Source organism: Thermobia domestica, chromosome 9 (assembly GCF_964235325.1).
Source record: "Thermobia domestica chromosome 9, izTheDome1.hap1.1, whole genome shotgun sequence".
Lineage (NCBI taxonomy): Eukaryota > Metazoa > Arthropoda > Insecta > Zygentoma > Lepismatidae > Thermobia > Thermobia domestica.
In genome coordinates, this window is record NC_137462.1 from 35,905,612 (window position 1) to 35,918,218 (window position 12,607).

Below are 12,607 nucleotides of genomic sequence, written 5' to 3' on the forward strand. Positions count from 1 at the left end.
AATAAAAACTATGGTTTTTGTCAACCCTGCCCTGATTCGATCCCAAGCCAAGTGAAGTTTTTGGTGGGCAACATTGTGTCCCTGAGCTTTCTCGGGGTTCTCCTGTTTCCTTCCATATCTCATTCCACCAATTCGTACAGAATTATTTAATTTTATCAGACATCTGTCTTTAGCTTGAGGAGCATAAACGTAGAACGTAAAATTAAAATAAATAAATAAATGAGGTAAATGGTAATAGTAAAAAGGGATAGGATAGGACCAATGATGGAGAAGAATCCATAATTTCAAGTAAAGAGCCTTTGACGTTACTGACATTGTGATATAATATTAAATTACTTAAATTTCTGGGTATATGTGTGCGTTTAAAAGTGATTATGATGGCATCGAATTAATCACATGTAATATTAATACAAATGGTATTTCTTGATAGAACAACCAGAGGTGGGGAACTTCATAACTAGAGCAATCTACATTAGTCTTCATGCCGTAGTCCACGCGAAATAGATCTGAGAATGATTAGTTTGAATTTTCTCAAGGAAAGAGTTTATATTGATGATTGTCCAAGAAATTTTCTTTCCCCATTTAATTCGTAGTTTTCAAGGATTTTAAAACACTCAGTAAGTCAAAAGAAATACATAGGAGTTGATACGTTTTCTTATAAATCATTAACAAAGCTTTTCTAATGACAAAAGCTTCACCTTCAAAGAGTGTTGATTACGAGGGAAGTTTGTACTTTTCCTGATGTTTTCTGAGGTAAACAAATAGCTGAACCTACAGGAAGACCATGACTTTTAGATGCATCTGTAAAAATAAAGATAGTATGACTTGGCAACTTACGTGTAATTTTTAACCAAATAGAATAAATACTGAGGGAAGAGAGAATTTGAATAATGTTGAAGGGCAATGTGGAATAATAATAATCACTAATTGAAGGTTGGTATAGTAACTTGCAGATAAGCAAAGTAGTACAGGGAATTTATTTGAATTCTTAATTTTGAAACTTTAGTGTAGGTTTTGTAAGAAAATAATTTTTTACTTTGAATATCCATGCCTGACTTTTCATTATTGCTGGAAATAAAACTTAAAATAATAAGTATAATTCTCAGTTTTTAAAAATAATATTCTTGGTTAAATAGTTAGACTAGAAATTAAACAGGCACTTAATTTTCCAGGAATTATACTTTTGACTTAATGAAAAATATGCTTTATCTTTTAAAATTTGGATTTATTATACTTTTAAAATTAGCTGATCCGTAGATAACCAAGATAATGTTTAAGTTACCGACCATATGTCGATAAAATGTTGTTATGCTTTCTATATTGTTTGTGTTTTTGGATTCTTCTTCTAGTTATGAGGTAACGCATAAGAAAATTACTTATTGCCTTAATTGTTTTTAATTACAAAATGATATTGAATGTAACGTATCTTACAGCCTGTGGACAGAGCAGAGCCGAATGCTAGACGTCTCGACAAATTCTGGGAAGAAGAATTGGATAAGAAAGGACGTCGACCATCTATGGTACGTGCAGTATGGCGGTTTTGCAGAACACGAAGCATAGTTGCCATGATGCTAATGGTGTTGGCAGTTACCTTTCAGTTTATCAGTCCTGTAAGTACCTGTGTGTTCCTATCATTCTTGTTAATCTTGACATACTTTACGTACTGGTGATAGCGAATAGATCGCTAATAGCTATTTTAATGCAACCAGTAAGTTGAGTTTTGTTTTTAATAATATTAATAGTAATAAAATTCTTCCTCGTTTTAACTTCTGTAGTCTTCACAAGAAATTCAATTGCTGATGCTCATTCTTTAGACACGAAATAGGGTTGGTTATGTAAAAGTACATATTAAAAGATTGTGTGCCTAAAAAGGATGAACAGTTCTAGCAAATATGATTATATTTCCCAATTTATCTATATTTTTTTTCTTTTCAAATCGTCTTAACAACACATACTTAAATTTTTAAAATTATTACAAGTAAAATTAAATATTTTTGTTGCAGCATGCCTGTTTGAATTCTTCAGTATTATTAATTAAAACTAAAGAATGTTGCGCAGGTCTTGTATGCAGGGGCGCATCCCCGGGCGTAAGGCATCAGATCCAGACTCCCCCTCCCAAAATTTCCTAACTCAACATACCTTTGTACACTTACTCAAGAAAGCTATATTTGTTTAACAGGGAAATGATGGATGTAGCATGAAAATTTGATCTTATACTTCATCTGTACTCTTTATCTTATAAAAACATTCTAGTTCAATATTTTTTTTTTCTGACAGTATAGGTGGAAGTGTTTTACAATTACTTACCATCTTTTCGAGTGCAGAATAATACCCGTGTTTCTTTGAGATCGTGTAGCCAAGATATAAGTGAATAATATCAGAAAACAAAGATTTGTGTGGAGAAGTTTTGAAAAATTTCCTCTTTTTCGCAGTATTGAAACGAGACTTATACCGAAGGAAAGAGCATGATCCTAGGATAAATAGCTGCTGTAGGATGCTGTAAATGCTTGCCTGAAAGTCTATAATTTACCTATAAAAAAAAGCCAGAACTTAAAATGGTTAAATTGCAGTCCAAATTAAGCATAACTTATCTACTTTAATTGGGGTCGGAGGGTTAAATACAGCCAAATCAGTTGCGATCGACTTACCAAAATTTGTTTTAACACTAATTTTGATAAGAAGTTTTTTTCCCTGCCCCGTCAGAACCTTTACTTGCCAGATGTTAGTATTTTTTTTTTTTTCAAAAAACAAGACGGAAGCAACTACAAGAAAAATAACATCCTAGTACGTTGGTTTTCTCTCTTTTATTCCAGAATGATACAAAATCATTATTACGGTTTTGGGCCTCTATTTCATTTAAACTTTTAAATTTCCGTAATTGGAGTGGCGGATCACACAAACATCCTGGTTCTGAGTTGTTTGCTGTCTCTGCTTCATTTTCAGATTGTAACTTCCTCTAATCTAGGGATTGGATAGGTTTAAGTTAGAAACTTAAAATACTAACTCTTAAGAACATAAATACTTGGAATAAATATACAGAAGCTTATATAATTTTCTACCTTTCTTTTCATCTGAAATTTCCCTGTATAAAATAATTAAAAATATTAATTATTGTATTCTGAAAATTATACTCTATTCTTAGTCAAAGAGAGGATGCCTCAACACTTGTCCAAATTGCTAGTTTACTCAATTATTTGGTTAAACGTCTCTTCATTGCATATTTCTTTCGTTTTATTCCAAGGAGGCATGGTGGCTCAGTGGTAGCGTGCTTACCTCTGGTACGTGAAGTCTCTCGTTAGATCCCGGCCATGTAAGTGTGTGGTGGACATCATCATGTTCATGGGTTTTCTGTCGTACTCTCGTTTCCTTCCACATTCTCATTCTACCAATGCTTCCATCATGGAACCTTAAACTAAAAGATGTTTCATTTTAGTTTCATTCCGCAAAGGATATAATCGTAAATCGCAGAATTTCTTTCTAAGTCCTCTTGACTGAAATAACTAATTACCTTCACATATGATAACTATCATTTAAAAGTAACAATCTAATTACGTTGAAACTTCTCAAAATCTTGTTCGGTCCATTCGCACAGAATATCACTCGCCTGCCTCCGCTAAGGCATGTGCCAATTTTTATAACACTTCTTGCCCGACTCAGACTGTTCTAACTTTACTTCTAACAATAATATTGCAATATTATGGGAAATTCAGTAGAAATGGTGAAGACTGATACCAATTCTTTAAGATTTTTTTCGGAGTAACTTAAAAATTTGATCACTTGGCTGCAGGGTTGGCTGGTTTAAACCAGCGTTTTTTTTTTTTTTTTTTTTTAAAGACAACTGGTTTAAACCAGAAAACGAAAAATGTTCGTAAAAGTGTAAGTGTTCGGAAAATCTTCATGAACACATATTTGTGGATTATCACGTTTCACTCCCGCATATTATTCGTATTATATTCAGATGTAAATTCCCCATTCATTACTGAAAGGGATTATACTAAAAAAGAAGCATTTTTTAAAATAAATTTATGAATGTTTATTTTGTGATTTGTTTATAGTTTGTTAATGTTGTTATGCAATTGCAAAGAAATATTCGAAATATTGTTTCGTTTTAAAAATGTTTACTATTGATAAAATACATCGAAATTCTGTACTTCTTTTTTTTTTTTTTTTGGGGGGGGGGTCATACAAACCCCACGAGAGTCATTTATTGAAATCAGAAGTATCTTTGGCATCTATTTATGTATAAATGGGTCAGAGCCAAAGTGGACTTAAATAATTCGTATCTTTATTCACTTTTCTTACTGATATGCCGTTGTATTTCTTGAACTTGGACTAATAAAAATCGTACTGAACTAACTTGGACTAAATTAGTTCCTCTGTACTCTACAGTATTTTGAAATTGTTCATATGCAATTCTATATAATAGTTTCACTTATGTTTATATTTTTGTCCTGAAATGATTCTTGACGATTAGATGAAGAAGTATATAAAGATCAGTACAACGAATTTTTATCGGGAGTTCTTCATGAGTGAGTCATCAGACGTATCGCATTTGTGGCCAATTAGTGCCGGTTTCAAGTTCAAATGAAGGACAAATTGTCTCGCATGTAAGCCGAGAAGCGGTTTAGATTCCGCTTTAAGCTCATGTGATCCCTTTTAGCATAATCCCGTCGTTGCGTAATAACACCAAGGCGAAACAAACTTATTTCTGTCCATATGTGATATAAATACATAGTGCAAATTATTTAAACCAAGGGGCACGGTGGCTCAGTGGTAGAGCGTTCACCTCTGATGCTTGGGGTCCCGGGTTCGATCCCAGCCCCCGCCAAGTGAACTTTGTGGTGGACAAACACCGTGTGCGTGGGTTTTCTCGGGGTTCTCCCGTTTCCTCCCACTTTCTTCATTCCACCATTTCATTCATCACTCATCATCACCGTCTCCTTTAGCCTAACCGGCATAACCGCGGGACGTAAAACTCAAAGATTTCATTTCATTTTTTTAATTTAAACCAAAAAACTCGGGATAAAAAAAGACGTTTATACAAAAAACAGTTTTTTTTTTTGTTTTTTCAATAAAAACCATGGTTTTTGCCAACCCTGCTTGGCTGCAGTATTTCGAACCTTGGTTTCCTGTCTGCCAAACAGATGACTACCCAATCGAAGTATGAAGAGTTAAAAAAACATTAAAAACTCAAAGCTGGTTATATCGCTGAAGCTCGATTAACGGTTGAATCTTTGACCTTTAGTAGTGTATAGATATATTTAATGTAATTGTTTGATTTTGTAGGCCTGGTTGCAGAGAACTATTCTCGACTATGTTGAAGATCCAGAATCAACGCTACCTCAGGGATTAATCTTAGTTGCTATACTTTTCGCTTGCCAGCTTATAAGAAATTTCTGCTTTGGGGCTTCTTACGTGCTCGGCTTTCATACAGGTGAGATTTTGCAAAGTCTTATTGTCTTAAAATTTTATTTGTATTGGTAGATTACAGCAGTAAAATTATTATTTCCTGTTAAATCAGCTAAATTATTTCAGAAGTATCTTGTAAAATGTAGTTTCTAAGTCAGTTTCTGATTTACTTAACCATTCAGAGGATTGCGGTGGTGAAAACCCGAAAATTTTCCACTATATTGTTTTTTCTAAAGTCCGCTCTGAATGAAAGAGGCAATTTTCAAATATTAAATGCACGTTAAAGTTTATGATGTACTTTCTTATGCAAAGAGTAACAAAAATTCTGCTTCCATTTAGTGGATAAATTTTTGGAACAAATAAATAAATAAATAAAAATAAAAGTAAAGACCATTTATAAAATTAATAGATATTCAGTGTCAAACTTCGAATAAGGCAATATATAATGTACGTATAGCTATATGTGAAACACGTGCTAAACTTTTCTTTGATGAGTATGGCAAATATAATATGAGAAAACAGTATGTTAGAGAAATATATCATAGTACTGATTAACTATATAGTCGTAGACAAATTTTCAACTTATTTTCCAAAATGATCATATATAGTATGAATAATTGAATTAGACTGTTTTGTTTTTCGTACAAAAAGGCAAATTATTGTGCCCGGTAATTCCTTTAATTTATAATTTATTTCCGGTTACAAACCCAAATTTTGTTTTTTGCCCGAAGAAGGCAATTGCTTTTGAAATATCATAATTATTCATACTTCATATTAGCACTGAAAAGTAAGTTGAAGATTTCTTTATGATTGTTTGCTCGCTGCATACAAGTTCAAATATGAGGTTAAAGCTATAACCGAGTCCTTTATCGACGGTTAATTTAAAAGTACTGTTTTTTTTTTTCCAGCTGTTCGTGTACAAGGTGCTTTGCAACACTTAATGTATAGGAAGATGTTACGTTTAAGAAGTGGGGGTGACAAAGCTTTATCTCAGGTGATTACCTTTTGTACAAATGACCAAGAAAGAATCTTCGAAGCTGTGGCCTTCAGTGTTCTTATACTCGGTAAGTTTCGTTCAGTTTATTTTATTTTATTTTTTTTTTTTTTTTTTAGTTTTTTAACCTTTATCCAGGCAATTGGGGTCTCTCAGGCCCAGTAGCTTCATTTTTCTAAAATTTCTCAATAACCATACATATTTCGAAGACATAAAATACTGAATTCTTCTATCTTTCGTCGAAGTTAAAATCATGAACACATCGAGTTGGTAAAGCTTTTTTTAATAATTTGAAAATCTTTCCTGACGTAACCGAGCAACCGGGGCCTAGGAAGCCCCGTATAACTTTAGTGAAATTCCTGTCAAATATTAGATCAAATTGTCACATAATTATATATTGAACACATGACTATTGTAACCTTTAGTCGGAACAGTATGCGGCAACAGACATTGAATTTTGAGTGTTCTGCACTTAAAATATATACTGGGCCTCACAGGCCCCGGTTGCCCGTTTACGTTACAAAAATGTCTAGACCGGATTTGCTATTCTGCTTGGTCGGCTTACAAAAGCGTGACACGAAGTTTCGCTACTTGACAAAAATATATACCAGTACATTGTAGACTAGTCTAAACAGTATGTGACAATAGGCATTGATTTTGTGTATTCTGCACTTAAAATATATACTGGGCCTCACAGGCCCCAGTTGCCCGTTTACGTTACAAAAATGTCTTGCCCGGATAAGGGTTAAGGAGCTTAGTTTACCAAAATTCCTCTTTTTTTTTTATGTATTCTGTCTGTCGTGTACTGGAGGCAAAAAATCTCAGGAACTACTTGGTGGATGACCATCAATTTCTGCCAGAATGTAGAGGGTCGAGAGTTAGGAAGCGAGTTCTTTGATGGAGGTGATTTATCAATTCAGAAGTGGATATTTCTTTAATCATCCACCTCCTTTAGCCTAAGAGGCAACACTGTGGAATGTTAATTTGCTTCAAACAAATCTGAGAGGATAAGTTACTAACTCTTGCTTTTATGTCATCAGCTTCCATACGTTGTCAACAATCTGTTGTTCGCTACGCGGGAGGGGGAAAAGAGGCACATGGTAACTCAGTGGTAGCGTGCACCTATATGGCAAGGAGTCCTACTTTAGATCAACGAATAGGAGAGTTTTTGATAAAGAACTTTGTATCTATTTTTCTTTTTCGGGGCTCTCAGATTTTCTCGCAAATCTTCATTGAATCAATCCTTTCAAAATCATTACGTATTACTAATGTCTGTCTCCTTTAACACATGATTGTGGGTCACACATGTAATGATTTGATTTAATCTCTATTTATCCATTACATTGTCCCTAATGTAGTTATGCAACCACGCACAACACCAAAAATCCTTCGCCATCTTGATTTTGTTCAAGAGGGAGACACGGTGGCTCAGTGGTAGAGCGTTCACCTCCGGTGAGCATGGTTCGATCCCAGGTCGCGCCGTGTGGACTTTGTGGTGGACAAACACCGTGCTCTTGTCTCCCGGTGTTTTTTAGGGGTTCTCCCGTTTCCTCCCACTTTCTTCATTCCACCATTTCATTCATTTCTCATCATCAACGTCTCCTTTAGCTTAACCGGCATAACTATGGGAATTAAAACTCAAACATTTCATTTTCATTTTTGATTTTGTTCAAAATATTGATGGTCTGTCAACGACATTTTGTTACTTGTTGGGACGTTGTTCCATTTGTCGTGAACTGGACCCATCTGTCCTAATATCCGGGACCCCCTACTTCCTGTGGGGTAATGCTTTGCGCCGCCACTGAACGATTCAGAATCATGCATTTCTGGATAGAGGAGATTACAAGTCGAAGACAAAAACATGCCGCTTCAGTTCAATGGGTAATAGTTTTGGAGCTATTCGCCCTCAAAGTCCATTTTATCACAGGTGTGGACAGTCCTTTCTCTGAAATAATGTACTTTTGACCACGGGTCCATATAAACTTTTTTTCTTATTTTGAAGTGAGGAATCACCTGTGTCAGTTTGTCGGACTAGTTATTAACACCTTGTATATGTATAAAGCATAAACTACTGGAAATGAAAATATTTTCCCTTGAATCCTAAGAGAAAAAGGCTCATCTTAAGGTTTCATCGTTGTCAGATTGATAATCTTCACTGTTAAGTTGTTAACATGTATCTGTTTTTCTTCCTATTAGTGGGATCCCTCTTCTTAAACATACCTTTTCGGAAAAATAAAATAAAATGATCGCGCTGATTCATTTTCATGAAGGCTATGTAGTATTTACACGTAATTATAATAGGGTAAAAGCATCAGTGGTCGCCACTTTAAGATTGAAAATTTACTTTTCTTGTCTCTTCTGTGAGCATCGTGAATCTTTCGAAGCTCTACCATAGTTGGAAAGACATATTGATCCTTCTTATACATGACCATGTAGTAAAAATTCGAAGTCGAATAGCCGTTGAAGAAAAAACAATATATATATATATTTTTAAATCTCTTGTATTGCACCAGTAGTCGTCACCTCAAAATTTACGTACATGTTAACAATTTGGTAGGCAGTTTACGACTGTAATGGAGTTATCAAAGAGTAATGAAAACTTAGAATGAGCCTTTTTCTTTTTAGAAAATATGTTTATCTTCAATATATTTTACGTATTCTTTAGCAATTGTTAAAATGGAATAGGTTGTGTGTTGTAGTATAATTTCAGTTTTGTAGTAAGTTTTTAATCTTCATTGTGACGTCTGGGAAAATACCTTAAGTTTGCGTTTGAGTCCTTGTAACTAGTACTTTAGTGTTCTGAAGGTTTTATTTTTGATTCTTATATATGATTAGATAGTGATGAAATTAGGAATATTGATTTTGTCCATCGGATGATGGTGGCATAATGGTTCAATGATAGAACGCTTATATGTAGTGCAAGGGATCCTTATTTCGAACGTAGGCCATTTGAATTTACCGCTGAATGTTAAACGAAAGATACATACATAGTCTAAAATTTTTCCAATAATCATCGAAGTTCTGAGTTTTTTGCAGTAAGATATTTTGTGCCTTTGATCACTCTCTCTATGCCCTTTTCCAATTTCGGTGTGACAGTTCGAAGTTCAGTTTCGTCACCTGGATCATCTTTCCTGCTGAAACATGTTTCGACTATTTGTTCATTATCTGTCTATTTATTTGAATTTTTGCATGTTTGTTACTTATCTTATACAACTACAATCGATAATTTTCCTTACTTGGTTATATCACTGCATTCTATTGGCTATTTTTTCGTCAGAAACCTTTCCATGGCATAAAATATAATACAATATAATAAAACAATTTGTAATTACTGTGGTTTTTAAACTGTTGAAGTCGAATAATTAATATCTTCAATGATCAATTGGGAAAAAAATAATAATTCTTGTAATAGGTTTATTTATTTATTATTTTTAATTTTTGATTTGACAATGCATAAATTTCTCTGTCGTATGTTTTCTCTAAGAATTTGATGTCATTACTTAACTAAACAAAACTCAAGGTGCTATAGCCCATGAAAGGCTATGACAAACCTGAAGGCCCATGTTCAAGTGTTCATTCTGTGACTAGCATTTGTTTCGAGCATCATCATTCTTGTAATAGGTTATATCTGGGTTATATCTTGTTATATCTAGTTTCCTTGCTCGTAATTTAAACAGGTTCTCAATTACTTCACAATGCTAGATGACTCCTAAATAAATAATAATAAAAAAAAAAAAATAAAAAAATAAATAAAAAAACTTAAAAAAAAAAAAAAATGGAAATCGAATCCGAACCATATACAACAAAGATATGTCTGCTAAGTGTTAGGTTATTCCGGAGCTCAACATTATGGCGTACTTCATTTTATGTTTTTATGTACACACATAATACAATTATTTTATATTTTGTAATACTTTTCACATACTTATTATTTTCCTTTCAACTTTTAATCACTTAGGTACACCTGTCATGTTTACGATGAGCCTTGTTTATTCCTGTATGGTTCTTGGCCCTTGGGCTCTTCTAGGAAATTTTATTATTCTTCTTTTCTACCCTTTAATGGTAAGTTTTGAGATCCATATTACGTTACTTGATTATAATCGTAGTTACACTGGTGTAAGCAAGAATTGGAAGAATACATAATCAATTTACATCTTTTAACAAGAAAGTTCGTAATATTTCGTCAGTAAAATAAAATATCAATAACAATAATGATTGCGAGTTGAACTCAGGGGAAGTGCAAAATAGATTTAACAATCTAAATATTGCAATGGTAATGTGAACTGGTTTTAGAATCAAATTCGGTAAAATTTTAATTTGTCTTTTAATAGGACACATAATAGAGTTAGTTATATACATGTGCAAATTTTCCGTCTTTGTAGTGTTATCAATAAACTGGTATTCTTATTTTAATGATTAAATAGATAGGAGTACTCATCCATGCTGAGCCTTCAAAATTTATTCGTGATATATTTCTCGAGTCTGTGGCCCCCTTCTTCAGTCAGATGTCGGAAAAGAGACATAGGTGTCAATGAATGTACATAACAAAAGTCTTTCTCGTATAAAAAGTTCTGGGTTTGAGGTGGTTCACAGCAAGTTGGTCAGAAGAACAGTTTAAAACAAGACATTGGTTATTAAAGATTTAAAAAGGATTAGTATTTATTTACTGTAAGATGTGCCCGACACACTCATTATAATTCACACAGTTCAGTTAGCAGATGTTCGTAGCTGTTAATGTATGTGTCAAGAGATGAAGACAATACAGACTGGAAAAAGGGTAGCCAAAATCTTGAATTTGACTAAGAAACTAGAAATTTTGAATATATTTTTTTTGAATATTTGATTTTTTTAAAAGAAAAGCACAAATCAGAAAAACATTAAGCTGCTTGCACTTTTTTAATTTGAATTAATGTTCAACATTATTTGCCTCATCAGCATTATTTTTATCACAGTGACTGTAAAGTAGAGCATCTGATTAAGTTCGAAGGGTCATCTGTGCTTATCATGAACATCATCATACCAATAGATTTTTCTTGGGTTTTATTAGTTTGTACCCTTGGTTTTCATAATCCATCAATTTTCTCATCTTCGTAGTTACTGAGGCTATATAAAACGTGGATTTACAGTTTAAGGTGGAATCTGAACCATTGTAATGCGTACAATACATAAAATCGGACCCAGGATCCCGTACCCGAAAGGCGCGCGTGTTAGTCTCTAAACTAGCAGGGCACCGTGTGTGTGGGTTTCCTCGGGGTTCTCCCGTTTCCTCCCACTTTCTTCATTCTACCATTTCATTCATTACTCATCATCACCGTTGGGGCCGCGGTGGCTCAGTGGTAGAGCGTTCACCTCTGGTGCTTGGGGTCCCGGGTTCGATCCCAGCCCCCGCCAAGTGAACTTTGTGGTGGACAAACACCGCGTGCGTGGGTTTTCTCGGGGTTCTCCCGTTTCCTCCCACTTTCTTCATTCCACCATTTCATTCATTTCTCATTATCACCGTCTCCTTTAGCCTAACCGGCATAACCGTGGGACGTAAAACTCAAAGATTTCATTTCATTTTTCTAAACTAGCGGGGAGAACGAAGTTTTACGCGTCACCCGTTTCCGTCATGGAGCGTTAAACTCGGTTACATTTATTTCCTTTATAACCACTTAATTTGCTCTGTAATACGGATGAAGCTCCGAAATTTATCTGGAAGTTTTGGAACTCTGAACTAAAACAATTTTATAACGATAAGAATTACACTGTTATGGACTTGTAATTGACTTGTGATTTATTTCGAAATTCATATTTTCTCATGACAGTCTAGTGTTAATTTTTAATTTGCTTTTCCAGAGTGGCATTGCAAGTTTGACCAGCCGAGTTCGAGTAGCAACTGTAAAAGTAACAGATCAGCGTGTGGGATTAATGAGCGAAATCTTGAATAACATGAAGCTGATTAAGATGTATGCATGGGAGGAAAGTTTCGAGAAGAAGATACGTGGTAAGTGCAGGTTTTTATTCGTTATACCAATGATGGCCAATAACACATTGTAGGCCAGGACAAGTAAGAACCATATTTGGGAGCCATTTTTCATTATCCTTTAGCCCCCGTCAATCTACGGGTCCCTGAATTTTCGCAAGTCATACACTTTCTGAATCTTTGTTCAATTTTGCGTATCCTACTACTTGTTTCATATGCCTAGGCTAATTAAGCGTCGAGCA

The 12,607-nt window shown here is 34.3% G+C and overlaps 1 protein-coding gene across 2 annotated transcripts in view; it reads left to right on the forward strand.

Moving 5' to 3' along the window:
• Nucleotides 1–12,607, forward strand: part of LOC145694563 (ATP-binding cassette sub-family C member 5-like) — a 219,923-nt gene that overhangs the window by 134,929 nt on the left and 72,387 nt on the right. For both annotated transcript variants that reach the window (XM_081770896.1, XM_081770895.1), the window contains exons 5-9: nt 1,434–1,610; nt 5,287–5,434; nt 6,318–6,473; nt 10,362–10,465; nt 12,239–12,386. In XM_081770896.1, coding sequence (XP_081627022.1) covers nt 1,434–1,610; nt 5,287–5,434; nt 6,318–6,473; nt 10,362–10,465; nt 12,239–12,386 — 733 coding nt within the window. The remainder of the gene's footprint in view (nt 1–1,433; nt 1,611–5,286; nt 5,435–6,317; nt 6,474–10,361; nt 10,466–12,238; nt 12,387–12,607) is intronic.